The sequence below is a fragment of the Chrysochloris asiatica genome, unplaced genomic scaffold, assembly GCF_000296735.1.
Source record: "Chrysochloris asiatica unplaced genomic scaffold, ChrAsi1.0 scaffold00030, whole genome shotgun sequence".
NCBI lineage: Eukaryota > Metazoa > Chordata > Mammalia > Afrosoricida > Chrysochloridae > Chrysochloris > Chrysochloris asiatica.
In genome coordinates this window covers 25,256,111-25,282,166 of record NW_006408548.1, presented here as the reverse complement: position 1 = coordinate 25,282,166, position 26,056 = coordinate 25,256,111, and the positions used below count along the sequence as shown (strand labels likewise).

The 26,056-nt window shown below is 42.5% G+C and overlaps 2 protein-coding genes across 2 annotated transcripts in view; one reads left to right on the top strand and one right to left on the bottom strand.

Moving 5' to 3' along the window:
- Nucleotides 1–5,161, bottom strand: part of PP2D1 (protein phosphatase 2C-like domain containing 1) — a 110,770-nt gene extending 105,609 nt beyond the window's left edge. Inside the window, exons 1-2 of the mRNA XM_006859177.1 lie at nt 5,156–5,161; nt 4,516–4,607 (exon numbers count right to left, since the gene is read on the bottom strand). Of these exons, the coding sequence (XP_006859239.1) occupies nt 4,516–4,607; nt 5,156–5,161 (98 nt within the window). The remainder of the gene's footprint in view (nt 1–4,515; nt 4,608–5,155) is intronic.
- Nucleotides 5,162–5,295: 134 nt separating this feature from the next.
- Nucleotides 5,296–26,056, top strand: part of KAT2B (K(lysine) acetyltransferase 2B) — a 161,924-nt gene continuing 141,163 nt past the window's right edge. The window contains exon 1 of the mRNA XM_006851636.1: nt 5,296–5,950. Coding sequence (XP_006851698.1) covers nt 5,666–5,950 — 285 coding nt within the window. The 5' untranslated portion in view covers nt 5,296–5,665. The remainder of the gene's footprint in view (nt 5,951–26,056) is intronic.

Genomic DNA, 26,056 nt, shown 5'->3' with positions numbered 1-26,056 from the left:
AGACACTTGAGTGGGATAGAAAGAAATGTTGGGAAACATGATTAGAGAAAACTTGTAAGTCTGCCTTCAGCCAATAACTGATTGGAATACCTAAAAGGGTTTCTACAACTTGCCCAGTGAAATAGGCCTCATGCAAAGCCTTTACAGAGTATAGGATCTTTTTTTTTTTTTTTTTTAAACAGAAATGGTATTACATTGTACCAGGGTTCCTTCAATAGTGTTATTTGAAGATCTATCTATGTAACTGAATTTATAAAGGCCATTCTTTGTAACAAGGAGCCCTGGTACCATAGTGGATTATGAGCTGCACTGCTAACCAAAAGCTCAGCAGTTCAAATCTACCAGTTACTTAGGGGAAAAAAGGAGGTTTTCTATAAGGAGCTCTGGTAGCTTAGTGGTTACGAGTCGGGCTGCCAACCTCAACGTCAGCAGTTCGAAACTACCAGCGGTTCCGGTTCTGCAAGAGAAAGATGAAGCTTTCTGCTCCCATAAAGATTTACAGCCTTGGAAACCCTGTACAGTATCGCTATGAATCGGAATTGACTTGACAGTACTTAACAACAACAACAACGCCTGTAACGACTTACAGCCCCACTATGCATCAGAAATAACTCAATGGCATGCAACCATCACTACCACCGTACTTGGAAACAGTTGCACAATAATTCTAAGTAATCTTCAGTGGTCAACCTACCCCCTACAAATCTCACTCCCCATGTTTTTGTAATTTTCTTTTTGTGTTATCCTTATGGAGTTGCAAATATTTTTAAATGAAACAATTTCTTGGTATGTACATCCTAATAGAGTGCTGTCCACACAAAGGGAGCTTACTAAATGCTCGCAACAGCCTGATTATGAAGAGGTAATAAGCCTTGTGAATCCTTTCCTCTTAACATTTCCCTGTCTGGCGCTCATAACACATGTTGAATAAGCCTTGAAATTGTGGGGTTTCAGCCTAAGGTAGAACATCATCTGGATACTTGGAGCAGGAAAGTAATGAAAAATAATATTTGGTTAATGTCACAAGCCATTCACCATTCAGACAATGAAGGATTTTTGAGTGGATTGAAATGAGACTGGTTACTTTCATTTCATAACATTCTGGAAACAGTCTGCTTCCTGAAATCTGGGAGTGGTGTCTTAGTTATCCAGTGCTGCTATAACAGAATTACCACAAGTGCATGGCTTTAACAAACAGAGAGTCATTCTGTCACAGTTAAGGAGGCTAGAAGTTCACATTCATAGTGCCAATTATAGAGGAATGCTTTCTCCCTCTATTGACTCTGCAGAAAGGCCCTTGTCTCTTTTCAGTATCTTTAGGCCTTGTATTCCTTGGAGCTCTCCCTGTGTCTTGGTAAATCTTCCCCTGGATCTAGGAGATCCACAGTGCACAGACCCCAGGTCAAAAGGACACACTCCACTCCTTACTTTTCCTTCTTGGTGATAGTTGTTGTTGTGAAGTGCCGTCGAGTCGATTCCGACCCACAGCGACCCTGTATAGGGTTTCCAAGGAGCAGCTAGTGAGCTTGAACCACTGACCATACTTTGCAGTCTGACGCATTAGCCCACAGTGCCACACTAGTCTGCTCACTTATCTCTCATTTTATATTTGTAGGATAATAAAAGCTATTTCCCTGTGGGACAGTACCTTACATCAGATAAATGTGGGGATGGGACTAAAGGTATTACATTTCACCCTTAAGGCTCTTATTGGCTTATCACATCAGATCACATCATGGGAATCATCATGTGACCGCCACATTACATCATTACATATCTACCAAATTATTGAGAATCATGACCCAGCCCAGTTGGCACATTTTGGGGGGACACAATTCAATTTACTGCAGGTGTGAGAGGTAATTTAATCCTAAAGGTGTCTTTTTCTCCCAAACTTTCAGTATTAAAAAATTTCAAACACATAGAAAACTTGAAAGAGTTATCCTCCACCTAGATTGTACCAATAGTGGTTTATTAAACTTGGTTTTATCACACATTTGCTCATTCACCCATCTACCCTTTGGTGGATGCATCATCCATAGTGTTTTCTGATGCATTTCAAAGAATGTTGCAGATATCAGGAAAGCGCATAAAATGATATGCAACTTTCAGCATGCAAATCATGAACTACAGTTCAATATTTGCTTATGATTTTTTAAAAATTGTGATAACCTTTACATCAAATGAAATGTACAGATCTCCAGAACACTATTCCATGAGTTTGACAGTGTCTGTGGCACTGTAGGTTCATGCTCTGGACTACAAGATGGGTTTAAACCATAAGGTTGATGGTCCAAGGACACCAGCCACTTTTTGGAAACCCTATAGAGGGGGTCACTATGAGTCGAAACCTACTTGACCACACTTAACAACAACACCTGTAACCAAACCACTATCATAATATTGATCAAGGATTTTTAAGATATATAATAACATTATTTCATACTGTATGCTGAGCAAATAATCCAAGATGCTGGATTATATAAATTGGGCATCAAGATTAGAGGAAGACTCATTAACAACCTGCAATATGCAGATGATACCACCTTGCTTCCTGAAAGTGAAGAAGACTTAAACTACTTACTGATGAAAATCAATAACCACAGCCTTTGGTATGGGCTGCATCTCAGTGTAAAGAAAACAAAAATCCTCACCACTGGACCAATAAATAACATCAATATAAGTGGAGAAAAGACTGAAGCTGTCAAAGATTCATTTTGCTCAGATCAACCATCAATACTCATGGAAGCAGCAGTTAAGAAATCAAATGACGTATTGCATTGGGCAAATTTGCTGCACAAGACCTCTTTAAAGTGTTCAAGAACAAAGATGTGAATTTGAGGACTAAGATGCTCCTGACCAAAGCCATGCTGTTTTCTATAATCTCATATGCATGCGAAAGTTGGACAGTGAATAAGGAAGGTTGTAGAATTGATGCATTTGAGTCATGGTTTTGGAGGAGACTATTGAAAGTATCATGGACTGCCAAAAGAACAAATAGATCTGTGTTGGATGAAGTACAGCTAGAGTGCTCCTTGAATGCCAGGATGGCTAGATTTTGTCTCTCATACGTCACACATATTGTCAGGAGGGACCAGTCACTGGAGAAGGATATCATACTTGGTAAAGTGGAGAGTCAGAGAAAAAGAGGAAGACCCCCTAGTGAGATGGATTGGCAGAGTGGCAGCATAAATGGGCTCAAGGAAGCAACAATTGTGAGTTTGGCCCAGAGCTGGGCAGAGCTTCGAACTGTTGTGCATAGGGTCACTATGAGTAGTGACCAACTCTATGGCACCTAATAACAACAACACAAACATTATGACGTTAGAATGTCTGATTAGGGGATCACAGTTTTTAAGATTCCCATCCTATCTGGCTTTGGTGAGAATAACAACAAAAAAATGTAAAACACCTTAGCAGAGTCAATTGAAGTATCCTAAGGTAAGAAAGGAGTCCTGGTGTGGCACTGTGTGTTCATTTGCTGGACTGCAAAGTCAGTTTGAACTGTAATGTCGGCGGTTCAAGCTCACCAGTCTTTATGGTCACTATGAGTTGGAACTGAGTCCACTTAAAAAGCCTAGGAAGGAGTCCTACTGTGGTGCTGTAGGATAAAAATCATAAAGTCAGCAGTTCAAACCCACCAGGTGTTCTTCAGGAAACCCTATATAGGGTCACTATGAATCAGAACCGACTCTATGGCAGTTAGCAACAAGAGGAGAGGGAGCACCAAACTAAGTTGTCCAGATGGAACATGATGAGTTTTCCTTCTCAAAACTTCACACTGAACTCAAATTGGGAGAGAAAATTTCCTTTTGCCTTTTCTAACGTCGCTGTTTAAATGCACAAAGTTACACCCCACCCCACCCGACCCCAGTTTTTGCAAACCGCTCTGTATAAAAATCAAAAGAACACATAAAATCAGGAAAAAGGTTAAAAAATAATTAACAGGAAAGACAATTTGGGGGGGCGTCGCTTAAGGTGCTTCCTTTGGAGTTGGGTGAGAGCTAGAAGGTATGCAAAGAATCTCATAAGCACATAATGATTCTTTTTATATGTAATAACGTTGTTGTTAAGTGCCGTCGTCCAGTAGGTTCTGACCCATAGCGACCCTGTAGAGGGTTTCCAAGGAACGACTTGAACCACCAACCTTGCAGTTCAAACAGACTTTGCAGTCTAGCGCATTAACCCACAGCACCACACAAGGACTCCATATAATAACAATAGCTCTGCAAAATTAGGGCACTGCTGAGAAATAGCTCTTGGTTTTTAAAACGTCGAAAGGCCAACCTGGCACGAGTTTCAAATGCAAAACTTAAATGTTCTCTCTTGACCATCTACAGCAAGAGTTGAAAACTCGAGTTTTTTTTTTTTTTTTAAGGGGGGGGGCAAAATGTGCACTCCTCTTTTGGGTGCTGCTCAAAAAAAATTTTTTTCCGTTTAATATACGTAGTGGTGGCTTCAATTTGGACAAGTAAAGAAAAAATTTAAAATAGCAGTAGGTTATAATTCCATTACCTAGAGATGAGCGCTAACGTTTTTCCAAAGTTCCAGCTGAGCAGTTTTATTTTGACAGTGCTTTTAGGCAAACATTCTTCTAACAACCAGTACTTACAAAAACCAAACGAAAACAAAACAAAAAGAGTATTGATTAACAGTCTATTCCCTTCTCTGGCAAATTTGGTCCAGAAGTTGTTATAGAAAGAAAGCGTTCTTCATCTTAAAAAAAAAAAAAAAAAGTTTGCCAGAAAAGGAAAAAGAAAAATGAAAAAACACCACGTCTTTTATTTTGTCGAATTAGCAACAAAGAAAGGAATAGAAAGAAAGCGTTCTTCATCTTAAAAAAAAAAAAAAAAAGTTTGCCAGAAAAGGAAAAAGAAAAATGAAAAAACACCACGTCTTTTATTTTGTCGAATTAGCAACAAAGAAAGGATTAGCATGGACGGGTACTTTTCAAAAAATATTTTTTTCTTCTGGCTCCCGCTAGGGTGGAGGAAGTTATTTTGCTTCGTGAGAGGGTGGAATGGAGTAGAAGGACAAATGACTGGGGGTCTCCCACCCCTGTCCCAGGCTTCGGAGTGCGAGGGTCGTAGGAGGGGCCGCTGGGGGGAAGGCGAACTGCAGGTGCCTAGGCTCCAACCCCTACCCCTACCCCCACCCGCATCCTCACCTCACCCCCCCACCCCGAGCATGGCCTCGCCCCCTGCTCAGTGAACGCTAGTTGTCGAGGCGTCGGGGTAGAGGGGTGCAAACTCCGCGGGGAGCCGACGTGAGGCCGAAGGGCCCCCCTGGCTTCTACACCCCCCCATACGCCACCCTAGTCCGCAGTTCCGAAGAACATGTCCGCGGTCACGGAGCGGTGCCGAGCCCCGGGGAGCAGAGCCGGGAGAGGGCGTGTGTAGTGGCGGCGGCGGCAGCAGAGCCGCTAGTCTCCTCCCTCCTGGGGGAGCAGCTGCCGCCGCCACCAACAGCGCGCCGGCCGCGGCCGGAGCTAGCCAGGCCAGCGGCGCGCGCGGGGGAGGGCGGGGGCGGGGAGGGGGGTGGGCGAAGGGGCGGGAGGGCGTGGGGGGAGGGTCTCGCTCTCCTGGCGACCAGAGCCCGAGAGGGAGACCCTGGCGGCGGCGGTGGCGCCTGACACTCGGCGCCTCCTGCCGTGCTCCGGGGCAGCATGTCCGAAGCTGGCGGGGCCGGGCCGGGCGGCGGCGGGGCAGGGGCCGGGGGGCTGCCTCCGCAGCCCCCAGCGCCTCCGCCCGCGCCTCCGCAGGGCTCCCCTTGCTCCGCCGCTGCTGGGGGCTCGGGCGCCTGCGGACCGGCAACGGCAGTGGCGGCGGCGGGCACGGCCGAAGGACCGGGAGGCGGAGGCTCGGCCCGGATCGCCGTGAAGAAGGCGCAGCTGCGCTCCGCTCCACGGGCCAAGAAACTGGAGAAACTCGGAGTGTACTCCGCTTGCAAGGTATCTTCTCTGCTTCCAGACTGAGGGTGGGGGCAAGGGGCCCAGCCTCGCGGGACCCCTACCCCCTCCCTCTCCGCCCCCGCCTCCCGCCTCCTGCCTGGGGCCGCTGCACCGCGGAAGTGCTGCTGCAGCCCGCGCCCAGTTAGCTCCTTCTTGGATAAGAGTCCTTTTGGGTTGGAAGAAGGAGGGTCACCCAGATGGAGAGCCCTTCATTTCTCCGTCTCGGACTGTTTAGCCTCGGTTTCCAGCTCCGGGACTGCCCCGGGGCTTTGTTGCTGTGTAGGAGCTCGCCTGAGGCACCTTCCAGAGAGTGCAGTGGTGCTTCTTTGGGGTTGGGCGTCCCAGGGCCAGGGAAACATCCTAGGGACCTGAGCACTCCCTCTGAGTCTGGACTTTCCTTTTGCCCCTTTGGGAGGGGTTGGGTGCAAGGAGTGAGGGTGAAAAGCCTGCCAGACTCCTGGCTCCTTGCGGGAGCGAAGGGGCGGAACGCGCTGGATGGAACAGTCTAAGAAAAAGGTCCAGGAGCGCCTCGGGACGGAGGCTTTGCAGCGCGCAGTGACAGCCCTGTCATTAATGTATTATTACTCGTTTAGTTAAAATGCTGTCCCAGCTGCTCAGGGTGTAAATATGATTTGGCAAGGTGACAACCCAGCGCGGTGGGCGCTGCTCAGTTTGAGGACACACATTTCTTGTCAGCCCCAGCTCCGTCCAGCTCTCGGTGCCTCATGGCCCCCCAGCTGGAGATCCAGATGTAGGAGCCACACTCCTGGGGAGGGAGGATTGCCCGAGGCCGCGGGGCAGGCTGGCCCTGCGCTGTCAGCAGCGGCTTTGTTTTGACAGGGTGACAGCTGAGGGGGGCGGGGACTTGGCCTTGTCAGCTCCTGCGGCCTGTGGCTGAGGCGGGGAAGACACTCACACACACTCACCACCTCCCATATATTCCTCCTGCCTGCTGCGAACAGGGTCAAGTTCCCAGATTCCAGATTCCCACATCTACTCTGCAGTGGCCTCTGCTGAATTTTAGTGTAAAGATAATGAACATCCTGACTCGCCCTTTACGTTGTTTTCAATGTTTACTCGAGTTTGCCCTTATGATGAAATGTCTGTGCTTGTTCTTTTCCCGGTCATTAACATCTCTCACATGTTTTGGACACCTACTGTGTACCTTACACAGGCTCAATAAATATTTGTGGATTGAATATAGCATCAAATACAGTGCTTCCTAAACTTTAATGTGCATAGTAATGATCTGAGTTTCAGGTTAAAATGTTAATTTAAACTAAGTAGGTCTGAGGTGGTGCCTGAAATTCTGCAATTCTAACAAGCTTCCAGGTGTTGCAATGCTGGTTCACAGATGACTCCAAAGTAGCACGTTACTAGTTTAGACTTGGATATACTAACAAAAGGGGCTTCCAAGATTTGGAAAAATTCTGTTATCTTTTAATTTCATTTTAACATTAACTTTTTGTATGTTATTGTCCCTTTAGAATTCAGCAGAAAAAACCCAATCTTTGGAATGATAATGTACATGTTGGTATTTCTGAGGAAGGAATGCAAAAAAGATATGAAAGAAAGGTGAAGGCCTAGGAGCTGATTTTGAAGGGTATTAGATAGGACAGTAATAAGAGAACCTTAAGTGTTGTAGGCAGACAAGAGAGCTATACACAAAAAAGGAATGCATCAGCTGGATGTTTCTGTCGTGGTGTGGTGTTTTATTGGGTTCTCATCATGAGCACCTTTTCTCTCTGCTGCCTGACTGTTGCCTTAATATCTGTCAGCTTCTAAAAGTTTTGGTTCTATCTAGAACTATGACCGTATGTGCCCTATATTGATATTTTTTTACCCTTCCAAGTTTCCATGGGTAAGATGTAGCACCGTTTCTAAAGTTTGTGACTTGATTTTCATGTTCCCATTTTCTCTCAAACTTAGAAGAACGAAAAACCTCTAGTTTCCCCTTAAAGACGTCCCTTCCAGCTCTTGGGAGACTGTACAAGCATTAGCTTTTTTATTTACTCATTCATTCAATAAATATGAGCGGGCTTCAAAAAGTCTATGGGGAAAATGGAAATGAAAGATAATGGAGTTTTTCTAAAACTGTTTAGAGCCCCCACATAGATAGAGTGAGCCCATCTGTGTGCCAGGCAATGTGCTGGGTGTAGTTGTGATGATATGCAGAATCTGTCCTGCAGGAGCTGGGCAGCATGCTTGGGAGGGTGACAGAGAAGAGGTTACTTACCAAAAAGTTCAAAGAAAAATTACTTTCTTGGAATGGTGTGGGGAGCAGGGCAGTTCAACAGGGGAGTAGGGAAAGGGTGGGGATGGCTTCCTGGAGGAAGTGTCAGTGGGTGCTGTAAGGACTCTTGGCAGTGCCAAGAGGTGGGGTGAAACTTCTTGTGAAGGAGAAACTGAAAGCAGCTCTGAAAGCTTGGAGCTGGGTCCACAGAAGTCAGGCCTTCATTGGCCAGGTGATCAGGATGAGGGGTGTGCCCAAGAAGGCACTGAGACATCTGGGAATCTTAACCTAGAGAGTGACATTATCAGATATTATCTTCTTTTGTTTCAACTGGGCTTGGTTGAGGGTGATATGATACAACAGAGCAGAATCTGTGGTTCTTTCTCAGTTTGGCTCTACACTTTATATAAAAAACTCCAAAGGACAGGTTGTTCTGTCTTTTGCCACCGGGCCCTTCAGCCAGTTGGAGAGAGTAAAGAGGTTCAGGCATAATGAGACCTGGAAAATGATGAGGTAGTTTACTGGGGGCTATTGGGAAAAGCAAAAACAACAACAGCATACCACAAGAGCCTAGAAAGGAGAAGGGGAGTTGACTTTTAAACTTCCAAGAATGAACAGAAAAAACAGCCACACCCTGTGAGAAGGGAAAAAAAAAGAAAGAAAGAAACAAACTTGTTTTGCAGGATCCAAGGTAGAGTTCTTTGAACTGTGTCCTGGCAAAGATTGCTTCACAGAGTCACTTTGCTCTGACACAGCGAGAGTGATAATTAAAATGTAGATCTGACCATGCTAAGTTCTTCCTTAACCAAAAACTAAGCTGAGGTGTGGATTCCGACTCATAATGAATGACCATCTGTTGCAGAATAGAATTGTGCCCTGTAGGGTTTTCAAGACTGCAACCTTTTGGAAGCAAATCAACAGTTCTTTTTTATTGAGTACCTCCCTCAGGTTGGGTTCAAACCTCCAAACTTTTGGTTAGAAGTTCTTACTTAAAACCAAACCCATTCCTGTCAAGTTGATTCCACCTCATAGCAACCCTTCAGTTTCTCTTTACTAGAACACATAAGGTCTTATGGAGTCATGGTATGGTGCTGTGGGTTAATGCACTGGACTGCAAGGTAGCCTTGAACTACAAGGTTGGTGGCTCCTCAGAAACCCTATACATGGTTGCTATGAGTCGGTACCAACTCTACGGCACTTAGCAACAACAAGCTACATGAAATCTCATATGATCTGACCCCTGCTTCCTTTGGCTCTTTTTTAGGGCCTTGACCACACATTTCCCTTCCACATCAGGACCTTTGCACATGTTGTTCACAAGGTCGGAAAGTTCTTCCCACTCATTTCTGAAATATCTCACAGCGCCCCTTGCAGACTTCAGATTCCTTGCCTTTCCCTTCACTGCAGGCTAGCCTTCCCTATTACAAATTGTTCAAACGTCTCGATATATTTCCTTCCAGGTACTTTTTTTTTTTTTTTTACAGCTAGTTGTGAAGTATATTTATAGAGTCTTGGTGTAGCGCTGTAGGATAAGCACTGTACTGCTAACCATAGGTCAGTGGTTCAAACTCACCAGGTTTGAGCCAGATTTGAACAGGGTTGTATGGAAACCCTATATAAGATCACTATGAATTGGAATTGACTTAACAGCAACAGCAACATTTGTCTAATAGAGTCTAAATGAGGTGGTTGTTGACTGAATGAATTATCTAGACATAAGAAAACTGAGGAAGTAATTAATTAGCTGTTTTACAAGTCGGGCTGCTAATTCATGGTCAGCAGTTCAAAACTACCAGCTGTTCCACTGGACAAAGATGAAGCTCTCTGCTCCTGTGAAGATTTACAGCCTCAGAAACCCTTTACAGGGTTGCTATGAGTCGGAACCGACTCCATGGTGCACCACCACCACCAATTAACTGTTCGGATAGCAGTTGTGGACTTTCAATTTGAACACTTCTTGACAACTGGGTAGAGGAGATTTTTCATGTAAGATATTTCTAGGTGGCTCACAGTTGTTGGTGGGGCTAGGTTTTTAATGCTGTAAAAGAAGCCCCAAGTGAGTGTATATAGAGAGCAAATCCACACACTCTCCTGTGAATTAAAGTATAATTTATTTAGATTAAAAAGACCATTGACTGACTCTTCCTACTGAAATAGGCCATCTGTACAAAAGGGCTGTCGATAGGATGTTATGGCCATGAAGATGGACCTTTGTGTTTAGACTAACTTGAGTTTAAATTTCAGAATATCCAGTTGTGACAAGGACTTCATCTCTGAGTCTCCATTTTCTTCTCTAAAATGGAACTAGTGCCACCTACTGCATGGCATAATGGAGTTCTTGGCTGGTTCAAATGGTGAAGTGTTTGACCACTAACTGAAAAGTTGGCAGTTCAAACACACCCAGAGATGCTTTGGAAGAAAAGCCTGGTGATCTGCTTTTAAAAGGTTAAAAAAAAAACCCCAACAAAGCCCGAAATCCATGCTGTCTAGTCAGTTCCCAATCATAGCAACCCTACAAGACAGAGCAGAACTTCTCTGTATGATTTCTGAGGTTGTAAAAGACCTCCTCATTGTTCTTCCACAGAGCAGCTGGTGGGTTCGAACCACTGACCTTTCTGTTAGTAACCCATTGCTTAACCTACAGTGCCACCAAGCTTCTGAAACAATCAGAGCCTTGCAAACCCTATAGAGTGCAGTTTTACGCTCTCTATATAGTCTTGCCATGTGTCCGGGAGTATTGGTGTGGCGCTGGATTGGTAACCACAAGGTCAGTAGTTCAAACCCATATGGGGTCACTATGAGTCGGAATCGACTCAATGGCACTTAACAGCAACAGGAAGCCATGAGTCAGAAAGGGCTCAGTGGCAGAGGGGTTGGTTTTCGTTTTCATGGTATAATAATGAGAATTTAAAATGAGCTTATGTATGTGAGATACCACCGTGGTGTTTGGCGCATGACAAGAATTTATAGGCAACTCAGGAAAGGGGATACCTTTCTTGGGAAGTTTAAAAAGAATATGGGACTTCATTCAAATTTCTCCTCTTTGACTTGTGTGATCTTGACTTCAGATATTCATTTTCTCTCCGAGCCTTGACTTCTTCATCTTTTAAATAGTGATCATAACTTCAGCCTTGAAATTAAAAGAGAAAAGGATCCCCACAAGTTCCTGGAACATAAAAGCTGGCTAAACTGAATTGCCTATTGCTTTTAGTCATTACATTTCAGAGTTAGTGGCCAGAGAGCATTTATGAGAACCCAGTTTCTTAGATTCTGGGCTGAGTGCCATACTTAGAGTTACATAGGCACAGAGCTATAAAATTCATCTGAATTTAAAAGATAATCATTTATAATCTAAGAGCAGTAATGCTAAAAATACACAGAGAACAGAGGCAGAGATGCTACCATAAGAGAAAATGTGTCTTGTCCCATTGACTAAAGGCTGGTAGATGGCCCATTACAGCAAGCCTTGTAGTTGGGGAGAGCCCCAAACCCAGTTGTTTGTATTTGTTGGTCACTCCTACAGAAAGAAGGCACTCTGGTAGCATAGTGGTTATGAATCGGGCACGGTCAGCAGTTTGAAACTACCAGCTGTTCCGTGGAAGAAAGATGAGGCTTTCTACTCCAGTAAAGATTTACAGCCTCGGAAACCCTGCACAGGGTCGCTGTGAGTCGGAACTGACTCCATGGCACATAACCACCACCAACCTTCAGAAAGAACACTTCTTCAATTATTAGCATATAGAGTAGATCACTTGACCTGGACCTATTTTCCCTCAGGAGACATTTGGCAATATCTGGAGACATTTTGGTGTCACAGTTGGCAGGAGAGATGCCTGTTGTTGTTGTTGTTGTTGTTAAGTGCCGTCGAGTCGGTTCCGACCCATAGCGACCCTGTACAGGGTTTCCGAGGGTGTAAATCTTTACGGGAGTAGAAAGCCTCATCTTTCTCCCGCGGAGCGGCTGGTAGTTTCGAACCGCTGACCTTAAGGTTCGCAGCCCGATTCGTAACCACTATGCTATCAGAGCTCCTTCAGGAGAGATGCTACTGACAGGTATATATGGCTAAACATCCTAAAATGTGTAGGACAGTCCTACAACAACGAATTATCTAGCCCTGGGTGTCAGTGGGAAACCCTGATATAGGGGAAAATTGTATTGTCCCATAATACCATAAATATATTCACTGTGTAAGAAAGATTAATGCCATTAGCCTGAATAATATTGAAACCCAGAAAAATCTCACAGGAGTCATGGGTATATATTTTAAAACAGCTTTATTGTAGTATACTTTATATATCATATGGCTCATCCACTGTAAGCATACATGCTTTTATGTAAATGTATGCAATTACATAAACATTACCACAGTCTAGTCTATAACATTTTCATTCCCCCACCCCTCCGCCAAATTTCCTCCTACCAAGAGTATGTTTTTAAGATGCTATTTTGTATCGGTTGATGATTGGTTTGCAAACAGAAGTCACATTAAAACTGTCTTTTTGTAGGTTGCTCAAATAAGTAATATTGTTATAGCTAAACCCAAACATTGGGTTGGGGTAGAGAAAATGTTATTTAAAAACAAACACACTTGTCTTTAGCCACATAACTCTATAACATAAAATTATTTCAGGAGTGATAACTTCTGTAAAAGGTGGTAAATGTTATATAGCCAAACATAGGATGGAAAAATGTTTCATTTGGCAGGCACAATACAAAAAGCCTGAGAAAAAGATGCTCAGCTTTAATTCTGTTTTCTCGTAAACTTTCAACAAGATGGAAATTCAAGACTGCAAAGCCTTCAGATTGCAATTTGCAGTTTTATGTAACCGAGAAAGTAGTTTACAGGGCAAAACAGAACAAAATCTGCTGAGGACTGTTTTGTTTAAGGAAGCGTGCGCCTGCAAATAACATTTTGTGAAGCAGCTCTCTTTTACGAGAGTTTTTTCAACCATCCAGCAGCTTTAAACCAGTTTTCCTGTTCCCGTGTTGGCAGGATTCAATTCTCTATTTACCAGAAAAATATACAGAGCGAAATTATTTTCTCTGACCTGTCCTAGGAAGTATTGAGAGACTAAAATATAGTTTCGTGTGAAGTTCCTTGGAATGACTAAAACATCTGCTGCTCAGATAGAAAGATTTGGCTCCTCAGTGCAGTGCCAATAAAACTTAAGACTCTCAAGGCTCGGTGGCTTCTGATTTCCTTCTTTTGTCTCTACTTGATAGAAAGGGAACTCTCTAGGGAGAGTCCTCAGTGCTCTCCTGCTCTTGGGGCTGCATGGTGCCTTTCTGCCACGAGCAGCTGTTCAGTGGTAGAATTCTCACCTTCCATGTGGAAGAACAAAATCCCTGCTTGCTCCTGACTCATGGTGACCCTGCCAGATGAGATAGAACTGTCTGTCTCCTTAGGGTTTCTCAGGCTATAATCCTTATGGATACAGACTGCCACATCTTTCTCTCACTAAGTGGCTGGTGGGTGGGTTCAAGCCACTGACCCTTCAGTTAGCAGCTGAATGCTTAATCACTGTACCTACCAGGGCTCCTGCCATGATGGAGACCTGTGTTTGATTCCTGGCCATTGAACTTCAAGTGCAGTCACCACCTGTCTGTCAGGTTTCATTAGAGCTTCCAGATTGAGCCATATTAGGAAGAAAGACCTGTTAACCTACTTCTGAAACCACCCTGGATCTCAAAGGTCTCATCTGTAGCTGATCAAGGAGATGTTGTAGGCGTGACCATGCCATTCTGTTGTGCATGAGGTCATAAACGTTATATGAGGCTTACTAGACCACAGCTAATAAAGTTGATGGATTCCTGGTGTGGCGCTGTGGGTTAACCTGCCAGACTGTAAAGCCATTTGAATTTCAAGGTTGGCAGTTCAAGCTCGCCAGCTGCTCCTCAAAAACCCTATATAGGGTCGCTATGGGTCGGAACTGATTCAACAGCACTTCACAACAACAACAATAAAGTTAATAAGCTGATTCAAATACTGCAAGTGCCTGTGGCAGAGTGGCTGGCACACTGGGGACCCACACATGACCAGGGTAGCCAGGAGAGTCCTCCCTCCACTCCTTTCACACTGGACACCCTTGGGCAGGTATCTAACTTCATGTGTTTCAGTTTCCTTGTTGGTGAGGTGGGAGTCAAGGTGCCACCCCACAGACTTATTGTGAGGATTAAATAGCTTAGTATGTATGTGCAAGTTCTTGGAACATCGGCATCCCACACCTGTCGATTTAAATTTTTTAAACTTTTCATTGGTATCAGCAGTTTGTATTTCTCCCAAGCATTACACCACTTGCTATTTGATTCTTTTACAGGGGAAAGAGCAAGGTAAAAACAGCAGCAGCAACAGGAACAAACCCAACCCTCTGCCATCAAGTTAATTTCAGCTCATAGCAACCCAATAAGAAGATTGTTGTTAAGTGACATTGAATCGGTTCCGACTCACAGTGACCTTTCATAGGAGGGCTGGGACCATCCAGTCCGTGGGCCATATATGATCCACAAAATCATTTGGTCTGGCCCTGCCAAGACAACTACAGTTCCAGCTATCATATTGTTGTTGTTGTTGTTAAGTGCCATTAAGTCGGTTCTGGCCCATAGCAACCCTGTGTAGGGTTTCCGAGGAGCAGCTGTTGAGCTAGTACTGCTGATCTTGCAGTTCAAATGACTTGCAGTCTGGCGCATTAACCCACAGCGCCACTCCAGGACTCCAGCTATCATATTGGTTGGTTATGTGCTGTGGAGTCGGTTCTGATTCATAGCAACCCTGTATAGGGTTTCCAAAGCTGTAAATCTTTATGTGAGTAGAAAGCCTCATTTTTCTCCCGCGGAACAGCTGGTAATTTCGAACTGCTTACCTTGTGGTTCGCAGACCGATTCGTAACCACTGCGCTACCAGAGCTCCTTAGCTATCATATTAGGGGTAAGTTAATGAAATGTTTGACCAAATATAGCAGGCTAACTTTTAAACCGATAGTTTTATATGGCCCGCAAATGGTGTTATAAATATCCAAATGGTCCTTGGCAGAAAAAAGGTTCCCTGCTTTGTAGGTTTTTTGAAGAGTGGCTGGTGGGTTTGAACCACTGACCTTGCAGTGCAAACCGATCTCGCAGTCCAGTGCTTACCTGTAGCACCACACCAGGACTCCATAGGATGGTAAGGAAGATCATTTTACAAGCAGGGAAATAGGTCAGAAGAGGTTAAGTGACTTCCTCAAGATGCAGCGTTTGCCCAAGAGAGTCAGGTCAGGAGATTCTTTTGCCAGCGTGCTGTCTTGCGTCCTCTTCCAAAGCTGTCTTGCGTCCTCTTCCAAAACTTTCTCATGGGACAGAGGGATTGCTGTTCATTTAAATGTTAGACAGAGGATTTCATTTGTTTCAGGCATTCTTTTGCTATCATTTGACATTTATTGTGCTCTGATTGAGAGGTATGCTCAAAGGCTTTTCTAGTTTATTGGAATTGTGCAGGCCCTAAAGTAAACAAATTAAGCGTTTTTTATTACTGGCCTAGGACAGGCACATGTCATTGATTGTTTTAAAGCTGACAATCTAGACTGGTCACTATTCCGGCCCAACAGAACTCCCCATTTAAGGAAGATGAAAGTGACACCTGTTCTGGTTGTAGAAGGTGCCAGATATGCCAGAGAAGTGAGGAATTGACTGTCCCAAGTTTCTAAAAAATAGCTGCTCTGAAGTCAACTTCAACCCATGTGTGTGTCAGAGTAAAACTGTGGTCTGTAGAGGTTCTATGGATGATTTTTCAGAAGTAAATCACCAGACATTGTTTCCAAGCACCTTTCAGTTAATGGCTGAGTGCTTAACCATGACTATCCTGGGTGTTTAGAAGTCCCAAAACAAGTCTCTGTTAGACTGAGCACATACCATTGTCTCAGCCCAATCAAAAGGAAAGGCATTTTTTTAAACTTTTAATTTTATTATACCTTCAGTAAAGTGCTCAAATAAGTATATAGCTGTATTAATTTTTACATATATACTCACATACATGAATGTGACTGCTACCCAGACAAAGCCATAGACTATTTCTAGTACCTCAGATAGCTCCCTTGTGTTTCTCCCACTCAGTATCCCTCAGCACCCTGACCCCAGCCCCTTAACCCTTATTCTTCTATGACCAGAGATTCATTTGGTCTATTCTTGAATTTCACATGCAAGATTCATACAGTATGATGATTCCTTGTTTGTCTGGTTTCTTTCACACAACATCATTTCTGTGAGATGCATCCACGTTGTTGTGGCTAGTTTATCATGTGCTTTTCAAAAATAAAAAATAAAAAAAATAGAAGTCTTAAGCTTTTTGGGGGATGAAGAGAAATTGGATGTGGACAATGTCACATAAAATTCACATAAGGAATTTGAATTAGGTTTTTTGAAAGAAAGACTGGGAATTTGATATTCAGGTGTTTCCGGAAGAATGTTTGGTAGCAGGAAGGTGGATAAGACATTGGCCAAGGAGGTGTGCTTCTCCACGTAGATGTAAATAAGGGATGGAATGGAGGATAGGCAGAATGATGAGAGAGTGTTGCAGCTGGGCTATGATGTCACAACTAGTGGAATGCTTGGCCTGGACAATTCTTTCTGTCCTGGAGCCTGTATTGGTGAGTGCTTACCAGTAAATACCTCTGCAAAGTCCTCTGACCTGTGGCCCCCAGTTCTGAAGGAATGCTAGGGTTATCATACATTATGGTCTATGAGCCATGCCAAACCTTCCATGTAGCGAATGTGGCAGAGTCCATGGAAGGCTCGCCAGAACCCAGTACATAAAGCTCCAATGAGCAGTGGCAGCTCTGTGGGATCACCTGGGTGGTGGAGATGTTGGAAAGAGAAAGTTCAGGTTCACTGCCACATGATCTAGAGCTACATGTTCAAGCCAGTAAAGACCATCTTCTCCCTAGACATGACAAGAATATGGATTACTGTACAGGCCCTACACAGTTTTCACAGAACTTGTGTTGTTGATTGTATATGATGAATTTATTATTTAATAGAATCATAGGAATCATCTACTTATAAATTAATCTTTTCTATAATTGATATATTTAACAAAATGACATTTTCCTCTTGAAGTTTGAAAGAGGGTGTTGTATTCACTCATTGATTTATATACAGGTAGCTTTCTTCTCAGGTAGCTCCCTATGACAATTCATCATCGAGTCATTAATTGAGATAGAGTTGAATCCTATATATTATGAATGGATTTCTTATCTGTTATTTAATTGTAGAGGCTGTTCCACCGGCTTTGGTACTCTTCCTCTGGGTATTTGCATGACTTGCTGTCAAACCTTGGTCTCATCTGTAAAGAAATGATAGCCTCAGTCCACCCTCCCCCTCCCCCATCTAAAATAGCAGCATTCTTGTGTTTCTCTCTTCCCTTACTTTCTCTTGTTTTCCTTTCCTGTACTTCTTAGTATTTTGAAATGATATGTTTTTGCTTCATTAGCTATTATTGGTTCCTTTTGTCAATGAAATGTTCTTCATGTAGCAGGAACCTTGCGTCACAGTACAACCTACAGCTGTGGACTATATCTTGTACATCATAGGTTCTCAAAGTTATTTGTTGAATAAATAGGTACTTTCATATTCACAGGCCTTGAAAGATAGGAGGAAAGGAAATCATATTTCAATGAAGAAACTGAGGCTTAGAAAGGTTTAGACTGAACACAGCCAATTAGTTGACAGCAGGGCAGCAGGAAGATCAGGCTGGAACAACGCGTCCTGACTTAAACTAAGAGCAGTTCCCATGAGCTCACATTGGCCCTCTGACATGCCATGCTTGTCTAATGGTCTGGACCCTTGCTACAGGACTGATCAAGGAGAGGTCAGACCCACATTCTCATCTTTCCTCACGTAAAAGATGTTAACTTTTACACTCCTTTACAAATTAGAATTAATTTCTCACACAGGAATCCTAAGTATCGTGACATTAAGAAATTCAAATTCATGAAGTCAAAAAAAAGGTCCTACCACATAGTTCAAAGCACTGAACTATGACATTATTGCTAGTTGCTTGGATTCACGGCAACCCCATGTATTATTACAGAAGGGAATGTTGCCCAGTCGTGCATCATCTTCAGGTTTATTGGGATGCTTGAGTTTGTTGTTGATAGTCACTATGTATGTTGACTACCTTCCAACTCAGGAGGCTCATCTTCTATCAGTATATTAGGAAATACCTGGTTGTGTTCCATAGGGTTTTTGTTTTATTTAATTCGTTTATTTATTTAACAAGTATGAATCTATGTGTACTTTTTAACCTACCAGTGATTGTATAAATTGTAAACCTTAGTTAAATTAATTTCTAGCCACATTAAAAGTTCCAGATGATATGCAAGTTTGAAATTTTGAGTTCTTATTGTGCTAGGCATTTAAAAATATAGTACAGTTCTAGAATTCAAAGACTTGATTAGTCAAAGTCTGAATCTGTCAAGAATGATCCAAGGGTATTAACTGAGTACTTTCCAAGTTCATAGTCACTCTAAGAACACTGTTTTTTATTTATTTTATTATTTTTTGGTTGTTTGTTTATTTTTAAGAAGCAGCAAAAGACTTATGTAGTAGCGAGTAGCCTAACTAGCCACTGAACATTTACTTCTCAACCCTCATTTCATTCTCAAAACGACCCTCCATGTAGTTAGTAGTAGCAGTAGTTGGATGCCATCAAGTTGGTACCAACTCACAGCGATCCTATGCACAACAGAACAAAACACTGCCCAGTCCTGGGCCAACCTCACAATCATTTCTAGGCCTATCCATAGGGTTTTTTGTTTTTTTCATGTTTTATTGTGAATTATATGATATTTTACATGGGAGAAATTTAGTTTTACATTCATTCCACCGTACATCATTTCATTGTCATGGTTCCAACCCTCTCCATGCATCATCATTCGACCAAAGGGTATACCCTATAAACCCGCCCCCCCCAACTTGGCCCTACCCCCCCATTTTTCAGCACACAGTCCCTCTCCCTCTCTGCTTCCAAAGTCCCCAGCCGCTTCATCATTCCACGTCATCGGCTCTGCTTCCATCTCGGGCCTCGCTGCTTCTCTGGGTCCTGCTCTCAGCTCTTCTCCGTTGATGGTCCCAGAGACCTCCGCTCCTAGACTGGAGAGTTAATCACTCCCTTCCTTGCTACAAAGCATCTACCTTTACATTTCTAACCCTTACAATCAGTCCTGATAACAATCATTCACTATTGTATCACAACTGACCCTTCTGCATTTCATTTCATCAGCTCTGCCTAGACAGATTGGATAGTACTCACTGGAGATTCTGCCTTCCTCCATGCCCCCTAGCTCTAGGTTCCCTCTTGAAAGCTTGTAAGCCAGTCACTTCTTGCCTTTGTAGTGCTCCCCCCCCAATTTGGGTATCCAATGTCCAAGTTGTCCATCTCTGTCTACTCTGTGTGTGGAGGGGGTGGGAATGTTTCTTGCTGTAAGGATCTGTTCCGTTTTTTGGGTTACTGCATCCATAGGTGTAGGTCAAGTTCATCAAATTGTATCAGATCCCACTTTTTTTTTTTTTCTTCTTTTCCCTCTTCTCTCTTCTCCTGGTTGAGTTCTAATCATCCATTCATCGGGGCCAGGTCACGTGGGTACCATCTGCAGGTGTGGGTGTTCTTGTGCATATGCCCTCTCTTCCTATCAGCTCTATCCATAGGGTTTTCATGGGCTAATTTACAGATGTAGATTGCCAGATCTTTCTTTCTAGTCTGTCATAGTTAAGAAATTCTGCTGAAACCAGTCCACCATGGATGACCCTGCTGATATTTGAAATACTTGTGGCATAGCAACATGTTATAAGTCACCACAGTTCCATAAACTGACAGATGAGTGTTGGATATTGTATTAGTGAAATAGGGAGAGGAAAAAAAAATGAATTGCCTATAAAGTCAAGTTTTATTACTACTATTTATATTTTTTGTTGCTTTGCTGCCTGCATTAAACCAAAAGCTTCAAGGGATTATTCAATTTGTATTTCTGATTGCACCCAGAGACTCAGACAAAGAACTTAAAATTTAAAGTTCAGGTGATGAAATGCATTTATTTGGAAATTGTGTGAATAATGTCTCTAATGATCCATTTAGCTGTGTCAGATCTTGTATTAGTTGACACCACTAATACACTACCTAATCTCAGGAGGAGGTTTTGAGTAATCTCTTCAGTGACCTCAGGGCAGGACATGTGGGGATGCTCCCATTAAATTCAGCGTCATCCTAATCAATCCCCATTCATTCCGTGCTCTGAATCCCTGCAGCATTCTAGGAAGCTTGTATGATATGCGGGAGATTCCACAAGTAGAGGGTTGGGACCTGAATAGTATCATAATGACTGATGGTTACAGCTCTAATTTGCATCAGATGTAACAAGCAAGTGTTGAAATTGGAAGGCAGCATGCCAAGCAACCCAAGGTCAGAATAGTTTGAAATAGTGAAATGAATCATGCAACCTAGGATTTGCACACACCCACAGGACTAGCAAATCACCCCACCTCCAAGGTAACACTGTCCTGAGTATTAGTTAGGTGCTCCAGCCCAGCACTGGCTAGATGTTGTGGTGAGTGCAAAAGGAAGTGAAAGCCACAAGAAGCCTTGTGTTTTGGTATAGAGACAGCCTTGGAGGCAATCAGAAATTGAAGTGAACAATAAAGCTGGAAGCTAATGCAGAGAGAAACCAACATAAACTGGGGACAGGTGACAGTGTGGGAGAGAGACCTAGTTCAGATGGAGTGAATAGTGTAAAACCGAAGCAAAGCTTGAGATAGCAAGAAAGCAAGACCTAGGCACCAGATTGTCTGAGGTGTGAATCTGCTCTGTTTTCTTGCACAAGGGGGTGGGAGGTTACAATCCCTTTAGAAGCCTCAAGTTTCATAGCTGTAAAATGGAAAGAGTGATAATGTCAACTTTTTCCATTCCTTCAACAGATTTTAATTTAATGTGCCAAGTGTAGTTTTGGATGCTGGACAGACAATGACAGATGGGTCCTTACTTTCACAGAGCTTGCTTTGTGGTAGCAGAAGCAGACAGTAAACAAGGAAATAAAGTGGTAGGTGCCATACAGAATGCAAACACAGAGTTAAAAGAGAGTGTGTGGAGAGCTCCTTCAGATATGGGCCAGAAATGTCTTTCCGCTGAGAGGACACTTAGGCTGAATAATAACAAGACTATGGGGTCAGAAATGGTGTGTTACGTTCAAGGGCCAGAGATCAGTGTGACTAGATTGGGATATGTCAGGGGCAAGTATAGGAGGTGAGCTGGAAGAGAGAGATGGGGGTCAGGTCACCAAAGTATAATTTTCATACAGTGAAATACTAAATTCAGTTGTTGTTAAGTGTCATTTTGAGTCCTGTAAGAAAGAAAAAGTGGGAAAAGAAGGCTATTTGGAAATTATTGTACTCTGCTTGAATGAGCTAATGGTGGTTTGAACCCACTAGCCAACCCTCAGAAACCCTATACAGGGTTACTATGGGTCAGAACCGACTTAATGGCACTTAACAACAACAACTTAGGAGTTGGTGGTGGTTTGGATTGGAGTGATAGCAGTGGAGATAGTGAGGAATATACCATTTGCAGATATATTAATGCATGAATAGAGACAGAAGGACCTGATTTGCTGTGTGTGGGTGAAGAAAAGATTGTGATAAAAGATTATGTCTAGGATATGGCCTGAGCAACATAAAGGATGATAGTTCTGTTTACCAAGATGAGGAAAACCACGAGAGAAGCAGGTTTTAGGGGAGTGAGAAGCAAGAGTTCTTTGTTAGGATTGTCTGTTAGTAGGTCAGATGCTGTTTTGATAATAAAATGAGTTAATCCATTTAGTAGATTGGTATAGAATATGAAGCATACTACATGCTTAGTAAATGTCAGCTGTTACTGTTAAAAACAGTGCTAATAATAATTATAGTCATGCATTGCACAATATTTATTCAGGCCACATGTAACCACATGTATACACCCATGGTCCCATAGGCTTACACTAGAGTTAAAAAATCCCTACTGGAGAATGGGATATAGTGAATGAATCAGCTTCCCGCATGTAACACATGTATGTCTTGTATACAAGGTAGTTGTGCTGACAGGTGTATAGTGGTATAATGCATATATCTTGATAGTCATAATAAATGTCCATATGATTGATTTATGTCATTATTTTAATGTGAACTTTCCTTGCTTACAAATAAAAGGTTTACTAAATAATAGCATATACTTCAACTCGTAGGCAGCAGCATTCAATCTTGTGTATCACGTGTCTCTTGACTGTTGTATCCTTATCTGTGCTTAATTTTCTTTGGCAAATATTAACGTGAAGTATGTCATGGCTCCCAAATGCCCCAAAACAAGTGCTACTGAAGCAACATGAAGGTGCAAAATCAGTGAATGTCATTGTTCACAATTTAGGCCCACGCGTAACGTCCAAATCACAAAATGTCCTTTTTCACAGAAATAGGGCTTTGGATGCAGATGTATCGTGGCCATTAAGTGACACATGACTGTATTGATCTTAAGAGATTCTACTAGCTGGAGAAAAAGAAGAAAAGTATGTAAAGAGATCTGCTTTTGAATCGATCCCTACTCAGCTGCCCTATAGAGTTTCCAAGCTTGTAAATCTTTACAGAAGCAGACTGCCACATCTTTCTTCCACGGATTCCATAGAGCAGCTAGTGTGCTCAAACTACTGATCTTTTGGTTAGCAGCCAAGTGTTTAAATTTTGCACTAGCTGGGATCTTTGGGTAAAGAGAATTGGAAAATATTATCTGTTGGGTAAGGAGGGACTTGATCAATAGAAGGCCTTGAATGTCAGGTAGAAGATTTTGAACTGAATTCACTTGATATTAGTTACTATGTGAACTCTAAGAAGAAGTGAGACACAAGATATTTTAGAGTACTGATCAAGAGTGTTCGGTTTTGGCATTGGTTTCTGGCTTCTTTGTTAGCTGAGTGAACTCAAGCAAGTCGTATCTCTTCTCTCATCTCCTTGAACTAAGGGTTGTTAAACTGAACCCACTGCCTTCGAGTCAATTCTGACACAGTGACCCTATAGGATAGAGTAGAATTGCCCCACAGAGTATCCAAGGCTATAAATCTTTACAGAAACAGGCTGCTACAGCTTTTTCCTATAGAGCAACTGGTGGATTTGAACCACTAACTTTTTGGATATCAGCTAAAGACTACTCATTGTAACACCAGGACTCTTAGAAGGATGATGGGAGGATAAAACAAAGATGATGTACACTTAAATGGCCATGGAAAGCATAAAGCAAAAATACCTCTAATTATTGCTAAAGTAGAATTAAACTGTAGGATATGTGCAGGATCACAAGGTCCATTTGAACACAAAGTCGGCAGTTCAAACTCACCAGCCAATCCTCAGAACCCTTATGCAAGGGTCACTATGAGCTGGAACTGACTCGATGACACTTAGCAACAACAACCAGTAGTTATCAGTTGAGTAGATGTTAGGTTGTTGTTGTTATGTGCTGTGGAGTTGGTTCTGACTCATAGTGACCCTGTACAGGGTTTCTGAGGCTGTACATCTTTACAGAAGCAGAAAGTCTCATCTTTCTCCTGTGGAACAGCTGGTAGTTTTGAACTGCTGACCTTGTGGTTCGCAGCCCGATTAATAACCACTACCACTACCAGAGCTCCTTAGATGTTCGGTAGGGAGCTGGGAATTAATTCAGAGTGGGGTGGAAGTTGACTGTTGAGGACCTGAACTAAATCCTGATCAGTGGGAATGAAGGTTCAATTGGAGAGAGACTTTGAAAGAAGAATCTGGTGGGCCTGGGGTGATGGCACTTCAAATGCATATATTGACCCTTAGGAATTCAGGAATTCGGAGGAAGGTAATGTCAAGAGTGTGATTTCAGTTGGCTGGAGTTGATGGCAATCTTTGGCATAAAGCACATTGGGCAGAATTTTAAACTAAAATGGCAACTTAAAATACATCATGCATCCCTCCACAGCAAATACCCAAGAAAATAAATTAAACAAGTACTGAAGACAATGCTGAAACTCTGAGTATCAAACAAAAGAATTAAGAACTAGATTGAACAATGATTAGAAGAAGAAATGACTAAAAACAATGAATGAGAAGAGCTAGAATAGAGGGGCCCTGCCAGCTGGCCTGGCATAGCTCAACCATCTTGAGACAAAGATAGCAACAGCCCCAGTTATGGAATACAGAAAGTAACTTCAAAGAATTTCCAGTAGGACATACCCTGTAGATATACCCTGAGTGAAATAAAGTAGCTGTAGATATCTGTGGAGTGAAATAAAGTCCTAATTGCTGGCTGTAACCAATGGAAAGAACCCAGACACTCTTGCTTGGTGATGAGAGGAGCTCACTGCTCCTCCCTCTGACCCCTTTTGGTGATTAGCAGCACAATCTTCCAGTCTCTGTATCCTGACTACCAGAGACCAAGGTCCATGTCTCCCTCCACCCCCACCTTGATCTGACAGCCACCCCTTCCCCTACCTGATGACCTTGACATGTGACAGCAGTTCATGCTGGCTTGGTGTCACTTGCTTACTCAACCTTTCCCGAGAATCAAGTGAAAATGCAAACATAATATACTAAAATCTTTGGAACACAGCAAAGGCAATGCTCAGAGGTCAATTTACAGTGATAAAAGAAGAAAGAGGCCAAATCAACAATTTATCCCTACAATTTTATCAAATAGAAAAAGAGTAGCAAAAAAGGCCCACTGTCACAGACTTAATAAAGATGCAAGCAGAAATAAAGGAAAGAAACAACAGAAAAACAACAGAAATAGCAAGACTCGAAGTTGGTTCTTTGAAAGGATAAATAAAATTGACAAATTAACCAAGAAAATGCGGGAGAAAATGAAAATTATACAAAAAAGAAACAAAATAGGCAACATTACAACAGAGCCTTCTGAAAAAATTTAAAAAATAAAATTAAAAAAACAAACCCATCACAGAGCATGGGTGAACCTAGAGGACATCAAGTGAGTGAAATAAGTCAATCATGAAACAACACATATTGTACTTTGTTGTTGTTTCAAGTTGGTTCCAACCCATAGCAACCCTACATTGGCTGGTGAGCTTGAACCGCTGACCTTGGGGTTCAAACTGACTTTGTAGTCTAGCGCATTAATCCACATCACCATATCAGGACTCCAGTTGTACTAGAGCACTAATATAAGACATTAAGAAGAGTTAATATGGTCATAAAAGTTAATGTAAAGAAAAGGTTTACACACAGAAAAATACATTTTTTGGTGGTTACCAAGAATAGGAAGGGGAAGGAGAGAAAATCACTAACTAGATTAGTGTTATTATTAAGTGCCATTGAGTTGGTTTCAACTCATAGTGACTCTGTGTAGGGTTTCTGAGGAGCAGCTGGTGGTTTGACCTTGTGGTTTGAAGTCCAATGCTGATCCTACAGCACCACACAAGGAGTGTATTAACATAGATAAAGGAAAAGGCGGTGCACAATTACAGAAGTTTACCACAAGATGACCTAGGCAAAGGAAGATACAAGGAGGTATGCAAGAGTAAAAGTCAACAGTGGTGGTTAATACTAACATGAAAAATCAAGAGTGGTAAATACTAACACAATCCTTTAAAAGCAATTATAACAGTTAATGAAGGGATACATAGGTAGATATGTCAGCTAAAAAGGTTTGGGGTGGCATATAGAAGTATATTGACAAGCATATATAAATTTGGCAGAGAATATTTCTTAATACATACTTGTATGCACTGCAAAAACAAGGGGCTTCAGAAAGTTTGAGGATCATTAGAATGAAAAGGTAATGAAACTTTTTCATTAACTTTTTTTTTTTTTTTTATTTTTGTTTTTTTTTGTTGATTGAGTGAGAGTTTACAGGG